Source organism: Gymnoscopelus braueri (assembly GCF_963280865.1).
Source record: "Gymnoscopelus braueri genome assembly, chromosome: 11".
NCBI classification, from domain to species: domain Eukaryota; kingdom Metazoa; phylum Chordata; class Actinopteri; order Myctophiformes; family Myctophidae; genus Gymnoscopelus; species Gymnoscopelus braueri.
This window is the reverse complement of record NC_137613.1, coordinates 25005522-25020233: the sequence shown is the minus strand read 5'-3', so window position 1 is coordinate 25020233 and position 14712 is coordinate 25005522. Positions and strand designations below refer to the sequence as shown.

The 14712-nt window shown below is 41.4% G+C and overlaps 1 protein-coding gene across 1 annotated transcript in view; it reads left to right on the top strand.

Annotated features, from left to right (window-relative positions):
- The window catches only part of trappc9 (trafficking protein particle complex subunit 9), a 339982-nt gene that overhangs the window by 51679 nt on the left and 273591 nt on the right, over positions 1 to 14712 (top strand). The window contains exons 12-13 of the mRNA XM_080441558.1: positions 1421 to 1566; positions 12931 to 13016. Coding sequence (XP_080297684.1) covers positions 1421 to 1566; positions 12931 to 13016 — 232 coding nt within the window. The remainder of the gene's footprint in view (positions 1 to 1420; positions 1567 to 12930; positions 13017 to 14712) is intronic.

The following is a 14712-nucleotide window of genomic DNA, read 5'->3' as shown; positions in this document are numbered from 1 at the left end:
GCCAGGCTATCCTGACAGCACAGGCTGCCCCCATATAGTGCTTTTCTCTATGTAGAAGACTAGGGGCGCCGTAGAGGCCTTCTGCTGCTGCTTGTACTCAAACTGGTTACCGGTACATTGACATACCTGATTTATGCGGCTAAATGATGTCTCAAATTCATGTGAGGCCATATTCACAACCATCAGGTTTTCCATATCTGTTACTTTTCTATTACTGCAGCTTATGAATATACATATATTCTATACACAGGCAGATATATCTGCTGCTTAACCTCATGTGTATACTTGGTATGGCAACTGCTGCCATTCTAACCAAAAAAAGCTGCATTAATTGGAGCATTGAAAAAAAATCTAAATAAAATTCAAATCTAAAATTGTCTCCACCTGGTATTAAAAAGTTTGAGAATGCCTGGTCTAAGCTCATGGTTGGCACTGTGTGACATAGAATAATGAAAAATCATTCCTGGCTTCCCTTTTCCAATCCACCTCAGCTCAAACCCCTTTGTGTGTGCGTGTGTGCGTGTGTGCGTGTGTGTGTGTGTGTGTGTGAGTGTGTGTGTGTGTGTGTGTGTGTGTATAGTAAATGGAGTGCATCATTATGAGTTGAGAGGTGTTGTGGAATGGGCTCAGGGACCTGTAAAGCCACCACAGTGCCACGGTGCCAAGGGAGATCTCACCCCGCTTCACTCTGCCGAGGTCTGATCGTTACCCGGTTGAGATGCATGCTTTCCTCCCCGAGGCAATAAGTGTTCCACTTGCCCCGTCTCACCTCTCGGAGCACCGTGACACCCAACTAAATAGAGTACGAGTCCCAGGAATCCACCCAGCTTTCACCTCAGGAATTTATGTTCTGCCCCTCTGATGAGCTGAGTCCATGCCAGCAATATGTCCGCTTCTCCCGGGGCATTAACCCATTTAGACCCGGAACGCATCTGTGTCATTTTAGGTTTCGTTGGCTATTCAAAAATAGCAGTTATACAACAATAGATCTGTTATTTTAGAAAAATCATGAAAATGTGTGCAAATCTATTTGAATATTAGAATATTTTTTCAAGCGAATAAATATTTTAATAAATACTTAAAATATTTTGTTCCAGGGACCCCCAGAACAAAGATTTGATTTATAAATGTTCGCTTTAAAAACATATATATTCACAGATTTGCAAAAACGATTTCACGATTTTTCAAAAATAGCAGATCTACAAGCTCGTAGCGCGGCACTCGGTGCCACGCTATGAGCTTGTAGATCTGCAATTTTTTAGTAGCCAAAGAAATCTAAAATGACAGAGATGCGTTCCCGGTCTTACATGGTTAATGGATATGGGAAGATAAAACTAACTCACTCCACTCTGTGCTCCCTATTCCCCTTCCCTCAACCCCCCCTCCCCCCACGGCCCGCTTTTCCTCGCATCCGAAATAGATCGGTGAAGCTGCTCAATCTGCCCGTCAGCCTGCGCCCCCACAAGGTGAAAGGCCTGCTGGGACAGAACGTGTCCACCGCCAGCCCCTTCATCTACTCACCCATCATCATACACAACCGAGGAGAGGAGCGCTGCAAGAAGATAGGTGAGCTCGCTTTTCGTTGTCTGCATCATCTATTGGCCACGTGCATAAACACGCACGCACACGCACGCACGCACGCACACACAATCAACCATGAATCTTGCGTCAGGCACGTCTTGACAAATATATAAACATTTCACATTATGCAATATTTTGTTGTTGCTACACGGCATCTTGTTTTCTGCTGCATTTCTAAAATAAACCTTACAGATTTCACAAAGTGTAGTATGTACCGAGAGGATGCTGTGAAATGGATCCTAATGGGGTCCTAATATAAATGAATATAAATAAAGATTAGGTTGCCTTTTGGAACATGGCATCATCATAACCACTATGGCAAGTTCTTACAATATTACAATACAACAATTATCATCCTGAATTATGGCATTCATTCATTCATTCATAACCATACAACTCCAGATGTATGGAATACCAGAGAACAGCCATGTTCTATGTCTCTGCCATGACATAACCACTTAAGCTCTATATACTTCGTTGTACGACGAATAACATATTATAAGCTCATAACGCATCGTGATACGATCCATTCGGAGCTTGCAGATCTGTTATTTTTGCCTGAACTTTTTGGCCTGTAATGACATTCCCAAATTGGTTTGCCATGTTGAAAGTGGTTAATGACTTTTATCAGGATCTTGATAAGGTAGCTGAGAGAATAGTAAAAACCACTACTATCCATCGGCAGCAAAAAAATAAATAACAATAATACATATTTATTGGAGTGTGTAGCAGCTGTTCCTTACATTAGTTCAGCTTAGGGAAAATATATCAAAACAGATATTTAGAAACGATAACTGACTTAATGTTGCTCATGAAGGTTAATCGAATAATAGAGAAGCAGGGTTTATTTAATTGTTTCTATTTCTTATATACGATACGATACGATACGATAATACTTTATTGTCAGTTCACACTGAAATTTGTCTTGCGACCCAGCAGCCATGTATGCAACAATAAACAGTACACACATTTTGACATGACACAAGAAAACAAAACAAAATACATACATAAAGACATACAAAGACAAGAGCAATGTCCACCTCTCAGCCTACCCCTGGCCTATAACTCCTGATTAAGCCTCAATGTCGTCTGATGGACAAAGGACCTCTTCAGTTTGACTTTATTGTATGTAGGAACACCGTATCTCCTTCCTGAAGGCAGCAACCTATATTCTCCATACAAAGCATGGCTAGTGTTTGAAGTGATATTCCTTGCCAACCTTATCATACTGTCATTATACGTAGATGTATAGAGCCTCTGAAGTGGTTGTCCAACAATCTTTGAACAAATGTTCAGTTGCTGCAGCAGTTGTGACTTTAAGGCTACAGACAGACATCCATACCAGGTGGATCACTGGAACTATCCAAAAGAGAAATCAAAACTGTATCATCAGAGTACTTTAGAATGTATTGGTCTGGTTTGTCAGTGCGACATTCAGACAGACATTCCTCAGTATGACAGCTGTCAGTATAAAGGGTGAAAAGTACAGCTGAGCTTACACAACCCTGGGGAGCACCAACATTAGTAGTTAATGCTGCGGAGAGGGTTCTGTTCACTTTCACCCTCTGTACTCTGTTAGTAAGGAAGGAAGCATACCAGTGAATTAAGTATGGATTCAGTTCCAACTGTACCATCTTTGACACCAGAAGACTGTATTGTATTGAAAGCTGAAGAGAAGTCTAAGAACAGCACCCTTGCATGATTCTTATTAGACTTATCTAGGTGTTTTGTAATGAAGTGGACCAGTGTGACAACCGCATCCTCTGTACCGCAACCTTTCTTATAAGCAAACTGACAGGGGTCGAATTTGTCTTTAGTTATACACAAGATGTTGCAACAGTATTCTTTCCAGTGTTTTCATGATCAACAAATCGACACAAAAATCGACACAAAAACATTCTAATCGATTTTTAAAAAATCAACTAAATTGATTAGCCTTAGATTAACCACTTAAATATGTGTTATACTTTGTTGTACAATGGTGGCGTACAACTTAAAAAAGTTCATGAATTGTAATCGAGGCAAAAGTTTGAAATATTGATTTGACGTCATACCGCCCAACCCTAGTTCAGCTCCAAAAGATAACGTGGTAATTTCCTTCCTGTTGTTTAGCTTATTGCGCAGGCCGTGAAATGACTCTTTAGCGACATTGTTTGTGTGAACATCATAGTGAATTAAGGTAATGTATCCCACACCTAATTAAGTTCTGTAATTCCGCAGTCCGTGGAGGAACAGATTGACAGTCACGTTGTCTCTGAGGAGAAACAAACAGGTCGGGGAAGGGGAGGGGGGATAAATTAGCTCAACTCTTTCACGGGGGGCAACTCTTAATGCTGCTATTACTCATAGCTTTTATTTCTTTGTTCTCCCCTCTGCCTGCATTCCTGTCACAGTGCCCTTGTGAATGAGGCGGGTCGTCTTAACCTGGACCGATCTTTGAATTAATGGCTTCTGAACATAAACACACTAACTGGATCAGAAAGGGGACATTTGTCATTCCCGGAACAAAGGGAGAGCGCCAACAGGCTCAAGGCTCTGCGGTAGTGAGTCACCGGACTGACGGACTCATGATTGAAAATCTTTATATTGACATGAAAATACTACGCCATGTTTGTGCGTCTCGGCCGTGCACCATCCATTCCGGTGTTGATGCTATTTGAGACTTGGAATCATCAAACAAACACAGGTTTAGCTGAGTGTAGTTGCCAGAATTTTGGGTCCGATGTTGTTCCTGATTTTAAATAGTCCTAGACCACCGATTACGGATGTTTTGACTGATGTTTTATCAAAAAGTGCAACATTTTCTCATCAGTTTGAAAAACTTTGAGTTGATACTTCTCAAGGTTGAACTTTGAGAAGCCACATAACCTACTCAAGGTTGGGGCCGCTACGTGGCTCTTACATTTAGAGTTCCACCGCCGATCCGACCAATATGTCTGACTCATAGGGTCAGGGGCTTTGTCAGTTAACTGTTGTACCCGTCTGTCTGTGTCCCTTTTATACCCATATATAGAGAACCCTGATGTCATCAGTATATGCCCATATATAGGTATTCCCATATATGGACATAATCGGTCGCATCGACGGTTCTGGGCAACTGGATATCCATCCATATATCCCTATATGCCTATACAGCATATGGACATATCGGTCGTATCCGCAGTTCTGGACAATCGCTTATCCGAACCACTCGGCGGCGGGAACCACACTCCCTCGAGTCCTTGCGATGCGCACGCAGATTTTGAAGTCGGTCGGTCCCATATACAGTACGCACATGACCATATATGGGCATAGTGTTCGGATCTCTGGCTCTGGACAACTGGATCTCCATATATGCCTATAAATGGGTGTATCAGGTTTGTTTATGGTTATGTCTGAGTCATAGTGACATGACAAGGTATGGAATAGTCTAACCCCATCCCTCAAAAAATGCAGTTCGCTGGGCTCATTTAAAACAGCCCTAAAAACTAATCTTTCTGGAGGCCATAAGAGAAGGTAGTACCAGTTTCCCGGTAGACAGACGACCCCCCTCCCCTTTTTTTTAAATATATGTTTTATTTTTCATGCTCCTTTTTTTTTGTACATAGTGGTATTTTTTCTCTGTATTTTTATGTTGATTTGAACTGTTTAGTTGCTACTATATATGTCTATGAATTTAATTCAAGGACCCCAACGGAAACAAGTCCGCAACGACTTTTTTGGTCGGACCTTTTAGACAAAAGTACTATAAATGTAACTGTTGTTTTACATTCTTTTGCCTAATACAAATTTCAATCAATCAATCAATCAATCAATCAATCAATCAATGGCCGTGGTCCGCCGGCCAGCCGGCCGGCCCTCCCTGTAGATATTTTTAATTCAGGATAAGCAAAAGAAATAATACAAATAAACACAAATAACTTTTTGATAGATCAGAAATAAACACAAACAAAAATAGCCGATTATACAAGCTTGTAAAAAGATGAAAAGGTTCACCTACAGTATAATGACATGCCCAAAATAGGGACGGCAGGTTGAAAGTGGTTAAAAATCGAGACACATCGGCTGCTTAATTGCCGATAATGACGTTTTCAAAAAATGTCAAATAATGGCTGATACATCTGCCAGACTGATATATGGGTCTGGCTCTAGTTGCAGCGTGGTGCAGCCATCGGTGAGTGGGTGTGTTTTTGTCTGCTCATCTTTGCTTCTCCAGAAAGTAGTTCTTGGCACCAACAGAGACTTGTTGCCGATGGTGAGTCAGTGGCACATAGCAACACTACCCTCATCTGTAATCTGTTTGAAACACAGGTGTATGACTACTGTGTACAGATATAGATTTGGCTTCTCGGAATTCTTGGGCTTGTTTTCATTGAGATACATCACGCACTGTATGTATGGCTGTACTGTATCTCAATGAAAACAAGCCAAAGAACACTGCCGCTGTGTGTTTGTTCTAAGGCAAAGTGTAAGATGTTCATCTGTAGGGGTGCGACAGTTAATCATAACTGTCATAACTGAAATAAAGATTATCATTATCGATTACTTTTTATTGAGTAATCAATTTTGGGGGGACATTTTGACATACATTTTTTTTTTTGTAAATGTTTTAATGTTTTTTTAAACGAAAAAGTTTGAGAACCACTGGCCTATGAGACTCTGCAGATGATATCGCGCATTCTTCTCTACACGGTCTCCTCACCTCGGAGGAGCTGGCTGACAGATAATTCCGTTACAGTTGAGTCTAACTCCTTGAAGGCATCCTCTGGCACGCAGATAGCATGTCTCAGGACGGAGTGTAGCCGTGAGCATGTATTCATCACACACTGGCCTCGCACGTCCTCCCATGCGGAACTCTGCATTATCACACACACTCGCCAAAACGGGAACAGTAATCCACATGTGTGTGTGTGTGTGTGTGTGTGATAATAAAAATCTGCAAAGTAGCTAGTAACTAAGGTTTTCAAATAATTGTTGTGAAGTAAAAGTACAATATTTGCCTCTGAGATGTAGTGGAGTAGAAGAAAAAGTACAGAAAATGGGAAATACTCAAGTAAAGTAAAAATACCAAAAACTTGTAGTACAGTACTTGAGTAAATGTACTTAACTACTTTACACCACTGCTGTTCGTTGTGCGTAGCCATTCAGACTGGGCCTATTGCTTGGAGTAGTGGAATAATGCTAAGAGTTCACACTATAAAGTATTGAAATGGAGCGTTGTCTGACGGACTCCACACTGCTCTCCCTTGGGTCCTCAGCAATGCACCCGCCACGTGTCAAGTTGACGGGATGAATGGTTCTCGAGATATGCGAAGGACTGTCATACATACATGCATACGTGCATCATACATACATTATACATTCCTTGAATGTATCAGATAGAAGATAACGGACTATGAAATTATGTTTTTCATACTCTGTACTAAACAATAAGTTGAAATTGTTATGTTGAATGCATTGTACACTCTATGTATATACAGTATATATATATATATATATATATATATATATATATATATACATACACACACTCACACACACACACACACACACACTATGTACGTAAATATGGAATATCAATTATTTAAAGCTGTTCTTTTTATATGTATTGTGAAAACAAGTTGTAGAAGACCAAGTGTGTTTTTGTAAGGACTTGTCAGGCTACAGGCTCTGTGATCAGTGAAATTTGCACTGTGCATGTTCCTACGAGCCTCAGTTATGACTTTGAAGGGCTGAAATTGGCTCTCATAGACAACTTGCAATTACCATAACTGCAGACCCATAAAAAAAACAAAAATAAAGCCCCGGCTCTCCCTTTCTCACGTGTTTTGGTGACTGGGAAATCAAAGTGATTAGCATTCTGTGGTAGCAGTGCAGACAGACAGAATATATGAGTGTATTTTGCTCCTCCTTTGAGTCATATGCTATCAATCAGATTGATGTGGAGGCTGTAAAAGGGGGATATTCTCCGTAATGGGAGATTGTTTTCCCTATAATTGCTATGAGACTCTGTTTTAGATACTGCCAAGTCTGCCACTATCCATTCCTTTGATATGGTTAATGGCTTCTCTGTTACAGTGCTACCTAGATAGGCATACAGGGAAACATCACCATTACAGATAATGGTGGAAAAGTGTGTCTTGTATGGTTCCATTGTGCTGCGCAGTAGTAGGCTCCATTTCCTGCTTGATATATCAGGAGCTGGACTCATGCAGCTATATTCTCATTCATGTTTTGAATTAGCATATTAACCACGTAAACCCCTGCATCCATATTCTGGGAAAACTATCACAGAAAATAGCCGATCGAAAATAGCCGACCAACAAGAGTGAAAACAGAAAAGACACTAGCATAAAGCCCTGAGAGACTCCGCTCAACAACGTATGGGGTTTAAAACTGAGTGAATTTTGCAGACATCACCGCAAGTAAAAAAAAGAAAAATCCTTTTATGTACACAACAGTTACTGACTCGAGCCTCCTCCAATACACATGGGGTTTTGCACAGAATGTGTCGTTCTGAGTTTGGAGCATTCATACTGTCGAATCGCAGACAGCGTCGCTACAAAACGTAAACAAGGAAGTGACTGTAGTCTTGCGCATCTCGCCCGGCCAAAACGGGGGCACCACTGCCCGGGAATTGAACCCAAGTGTCCGTGGTGAGGGGCGACCTCCTTTTTTTACTTCAAGCTTCATGCATGTCTTTTGGTTTGCCATTATACTGTGATAAAACGCTCACCTGCTAGAACAGTGGTTCTTGAACATTTTCAGGTCAATCACTCAAATTGATATGTATTTGACCGTGGACCCTACAAGCTTGTTGTGAGCTTGTAGATCGTAAACAAACAAGCTGATGTGCGAGCCTTCTGTCAAACACCCTGGACAACACTCCATATGTCCTACTGTACCTAGACTCTTCTCCCTCCTGGCTCCCAAATAACTCCCCATTGCAGTTAGAACTGCAGACTCACTCCCAATTGTCTTCCGTAGTCTTAACTCATTGAGTGCCATTCACGTGTTTCACGTGTTTTACCGCTATGGTGCAACGTGCCAATCACGTGTTTCACGTGTTTTTGAAAAAATAGTAAAACATTTTTTTTTTTTTGTTCAGAACCCAAGATATCATTATCTGAAGATTTGCAGCTCCATCCACTCTTTGTTTAACTTATAACTGAAAAAGGCTGTATCTCGCTTCCAAAGCACTTTTTTTTTTAATTCTGGCACTCAGTGAGTTAAGACTCACCTCTTCAGACTCCACCACCCCGTAGCACTTCACTCTCCTTATATCCCTTCTTGCCACTTTCCTTAACTATGCAGATATATCCTGGTCAGTGCAGTGGTCACTTGTTCTCATGTTCTTAACCACAAATGTTAAGATTTTGATTTAGATATGTTATTTAGACAGATGCTAGCTGTTTACCCGGTGTCCTTGTTTCTTTGAGGCATTACACTGTCCATTTATCTTGTTGTTTATTGACTAGAGCATGCTCGCTCTGCTTATTCCGATGTCACGCTTGCTCTGGATAAGAGCGTCTGCTAAATGCCTAAATTGTAATTGTAAATTGTTAGCAGTGAGTAAAAGCTGATCTTTCATTCACTCTAAAAGAAAAAAGTGCAGGAAAAAAAGTAGCCGGTTGAAAAAGTTTTAATGTTTGTCTCTCCAGACAGTGGCCGCTGCTTGTGGAAGTACCTGATCTAATGTGGTGCCACTTTCTAGACCAAATTGTCAACACAGTTTCCTGTGTGTGTGCTTTTGCAAACGGTAAATGATTCTGAAAACGAGCCGATCTGAGAGCCAGTGCTGTGCAAAGTGAATAGACTGCTTAGGTTTTCTTATTTCTAAGTCTCCCTTGGGCAAACGGCCTAGAGAAGATGTGTTTCAGCTTGAGGGTCAGTATGTATGTATTTCTGAGCGAAGGGGAGAGCAGAGACGATGGTGGTGTTCAAATAACTTACTTCCTTACCTAGACAAGTGAAATTACTGTAACTGTCAAATGCCAATACTCTGACACACTGTTACCAGACAGTTCCTTTGTACACAGCTAGTCATTTTTAATAACGGTCGGCTGTCACATGTCTTGCAACTGCCATTTATGCATTTTTTTAAGCGACGGATTAACTTCAAGTGTGTTCCTGACAACTTCAATTCTGGGATACAACCAGTTTAAGATGTAATCATATCGAGTGAGGAGAAAAATGGATTCTAAATAGTCTTGGGCTATAAGATGTCACACCACTATGGTGCAAAGAGTAGAAATGGAGCAGGACACTGTGTTTTAAGTTGATTGGCCATTATTTGGTTTTATTTGGACAATAAGGGTGCACAACAGGTCACAATTTCTTTGGAAATAGGGTGGTTAAATAAAATAAAATAAAGGTCCAGTTTGTGTTTATTTTTTATCTATCAAAAAGTTATTTGTTTATTTTTTGTTTAGTTTTGCCTATGAGTTACATGTTTTTCAGATTTTGCACTTCTTTTACAAAAATACTGGTCAAAACATCAGTAATCAGTGGGTCCGATGCCAACATCGCATTGGCTTCAGACCCATAAATCTGGCATCGGTTGGGCTCTAGTTGCAAGACTGTTGTGGTGTTGGCATCAGCTGTGTTTTCAATCATCTCTAAGTGCCATGAACTGTAACTCTGCACAGCAGTGTGCATGGGGATCGTATGAGAATTTGAAAGCAGTTGCCGAGAGAGGAAACCAAACTAATTGGCCAATTTAAAGTATGCTACCTTTTTGATTACGTGGTTAATGAGGCTGAAACATTACCATTTTATTTCCATTTTCTATATTATCCCCTCTTACCCTCCAACTATAAGTCTACCAGGAGCCGTCGCACCAAAGGGCCTGATGACAATTCTCTCGCTTTTTTTGTGCAAGCTAAAACGGGCCCGTTTATGAATCTTCTGAATCTGTGAATCCTCATAAGTTTGATTGTTAGCCTAGTAAACCATCCCGGTCACGTGAATACACATTATCGTATGTCTTCTGCAGACCGGTCTGGCCCCAAGCGCTGTGTAGGGCGTTTTGCAGAAACCATGCTCAGGGGCCCTGTGACTGGCAGAAGATGATTGGCTCTTCCACTTTTTGGTTTCTGCAAAATGCCCTACACACAGTATGTTAATGGTAACGGGGGAAATTACTGTGTAAATTAACCAGGTTTAAATTCATTCAAGCTCTCTTATGGGCATGGTCACCTGAGTCTCTGTTAATGCATTGCTGTCTGAAACTTGACATGTCACTCACTGTATAGATTATCACTCACATTCGTGGTTGTTTATCAAATATCCTCACCCAGGTCAAGGGCTGAGTATTTGATACATTTTTGCAGCGTTACTCTGTAGCAGGCGAGCTATCTAGAAATGGCTAATTTGAAATATTTCACTTTAATTTGAAAGTCAATGATGGTTGGTTGGGGCTGAAAATCTGGCCAAAACATGGAGTAATAATAAGTCATAGATACGTCATAGATGAGTCACCTATCAGACTGGTAAAGTGAAGTCAGAGATCCACATAGAAGCCACGCCGTTATTACACCCAGTCTTGTTTTCATTCAAGCCTCGAGTATTAACTCCCTGTTTTTTTTTTCTCAGTTCCCATGAATGAATTAATGAATAAATGAAAGTTGAAAGAGGAATTTGAAAGGTTCAGCTTTCAGCTTAATGCTGAATGAGTTGAAAAGCAGCGGCTTTGGTGGTGTTTGACTGCCTTCATTACGGCTCTGGGGTTGCTCTGTTTCACATGCATGTTTTATGCTTTATCGCCCCGAGCCACGGCACAGCGAGCCTGCATTATTCAGTATACAAGATTACTGTTGCCCAGAGTTCTACAGCATCTTTCTTCAGAGCCTTTGGCAGTGTCGGTGTACAAATCCACCGTGTTAATTTTAACTCTGAAGAAGTGTACAAATTGAACCAAATGGACTCAAAAGGGTCCATTTGGTTCCATTTGTACACTCTTCTGAGTTAAAATAAAACCGGTGAGTTTGCTGCACAGCGTCAGGGTAAGCTTTCTCTGGTTCTAGAGAGATGAACCCGCATCCAAGAACGTGAGACATTCTGCGAAATAACACGCCTTTTAGAATCTGAACACTGATCTCGGTGCGGCGCTGAGCTCCCCACGTAACCAACACTTTGACTCAAAGCATTTCCAGATGGCGTTTTAATGTCGAGGCTTCAAAGTGATGGAGGCTCATGGAGCTGCCGTGGGCCACCTGAGGAGTTTGGACTGAGGGTCACGGAAACAAGATGGCAACACTTCACTTTTTTATCTTAGTTTATTTTATTTATTTATTTCCGCGACACGGTTCACATTTAATTGGCCCAGCTATGAGAGCACACCTCTGAGGCAGACCTGATTGTGCGTGAGTGACTCTTTGCAGACATTGATATCATTACTACACAGATACCTTTCGTTAGAATTGACTTTTAATTTCCCACGGTACCCAGGTCGCAGTTCGCTCTTCGTAAATCCCTTTGCCCTCGTGCGGATTTCCAAGCGTTCTTTGTAAAAATCCTTTTATAGCAAATGGACTGTGTAGAGGTGAAGTTACGTTTCAAAGTGGAGATGGGTATGGCTAGAGTGGGACCCAAATGGATTCTCGCCCTTAAATCTTTTCAATATCCCATTCCCATGATTCATAGAACCTGACATAGACATGGCTGTGCAAATTACCCCACGTAGGCCTGCGGGATTTTCCATGGAAAAGTAGTACTTCATAAAGACCTAAGCAGGCTTAGGCTGCTGCTGCCTTTAAGGCCCCAGTTATCTCATGTTCTATAATAAGAGAAACATGAAATATGAGGCTTAGAATCTATATCCATACTACTGTGCATCACTAACCCTTGAGTTGGAGCCTGAGATCACACAGTAAGACTCCAAAACCTCGGCTATGTGCTCATCACATCAACCCCGCATGAGTTGACTCCGAATGGTAAACCTTGAGATGGATACATCTCAATGCAAATGTATCGTTTTGAATCGTTTTGCATTTAATGGATCTGGTTAAAATACAGGAAATGCTTAACGGGGATTTGCACAATTTAACGTCGGCTGCTTTATTTTCTCCAGCAAAGTCACACATACAAGGCATACGCTAATTAATTAACCATTTGACTAAACACAAATGGTTTGGTTCTAAATGATTCACCCACTTAATGAGCTAAAATAATCGACATTATTTCATATATTTTTTTGTTTCTTTGAATTTCATAGCCCCTGCACACACCACTGCTAAATGTATCCATTTATGAATTACTGCAGCAAGTCTGATGTCATGGTTTACTCCCTTAAGCTCATTAAGTTCAAACTGGTGGTAATGACCGTAACGTCTTCTTCTAATGCCCTGATGTGTCTTTTCCCTTTCCCAGAGTTCCAGTGGGTTCAGGGAGACGTTTGTGAGGTTCAGCTGATGGTCTACAACCCCATGCCCTTTGAACTACGTGTGGAGAACATGGTCAGTTAAAACAATAGTTGTGTATTATGTCTGAAAACTCCTACAGTATATCCGGTCATTTGAATAACCAGCGTTTATCGATTGGTATTTGGGCTTGTATATTGTTTTATCAAACTACAACTTTGTGAGAATGTAAAGCCTGACTTATACCTCATTGCCTGCCGGAAAATAGCCAATCTACTACAGAGTAGCTCACTGAGCTTGTAGTTTGGTGATTGGCTATTTTAGTTGTGCAACACTGTCGTGCAGCAAAGGATAAATGAACCATTAGAAGATACTGTTCACCTCCAGAATATCAACCTTCCGTCTGCATTTGCACCAGGGTCGAAACAGGCCAAGTGATAATGTTTTGCCGTTATCCTTGATTACCTAATTAAGGCTCCCTAAAAGCTTTTCTTCGGACACTTATAATACAGTAATGATCGTATAGGACATGGAAAACAAGCTGCTGTCCTTTACTACTGACTTTAAAAACACAACCACACACTTGTGTAGCAAACCCCTGTGGTGCCATTACATTTTATTGCTCCACACGCCACTTTGCCAGACCAGATTTTATTGGGCTCTCTTTTATTAAGGTGAGAGCCCGTTCACTTTTCTCTCAGTCTCAGTGTAAAATCAAGTTGCAAAGAATCCATTAGACATCAGGGAGATCAATTTAACTAGATTGTTTAATAGCTGCTTTGTGACAACAACCTTTTAAGTTAAGGCGAGTACACCTTTTTCAACTACTGTATAAGAACCACCCTGTGTTTCTCTGTTCTACACATCTTCCTTCATGTATTACATCATGACCCACCCCCTCTCTTCTTCTCTCTCACACACACACACACACACACACACACACACACACACACACACACACACACACACACACACACACACACACACACACACACACACACACACACACACACACACACACACACACACACACTCGCACACACACTCGCTCTCTCTCTTTCTCTTTCTCTCTCATGCAAACACGCGCAAGCACTCGAGTAAACAACAACTCAATCACACGCACGGCAAAAAAACCCAACAAGACCAACCACTCTTTCATGTTCACAAATGTGAATGACGTATGAATGAAATTGCATTGCTTCCTGCTGACTTGTGTGTTTGTTTAAGAATGCAGTGATTTGGGGCAGCAGTGAAATGCACGAAAATAAATAGACTAAATAAGAGGTAGGGAGAGAGGATATAGAAGGGGGGGGGAGAGAGGGAGAGAAATCTGGTGCTGTATACCAGAGGCACAAATGTACCACCTGCCAAAAACTGATGTTGCCTTTTAATTATTAGGTAGCCTGAAAGCACATGGCCGTACAGGTTTTGTGTGCAGGCCATGAATAGAGGGGTGGGGGCCCTCTCTGCCAAAATGTACTATGACTGGTGTGGGGGTGTGATTCAGCTTGCATGTCAGTATGCTTTCACTGCACACGCTGGCATTCGTTGGTGGGAACTGAGCGTTTGTGTACCATATTAACCACTTAAACCCCAGCTTCCGTATTGTGGGGAAAGCTTTAGCTGAAAATGTTGACAACCCGTCGCAGCGTGATGCGTTGTTGTGAGCTTGTCGATCTGCCATTTCCAGTGAAAGCTTTTCCCACAATAACAGAAAACAGAAAATACACTAGCATAGAGCCCTGAGGCAACTCCGCTCAACCATACAGGGTTTAAGTGGTTATGCTTTCAC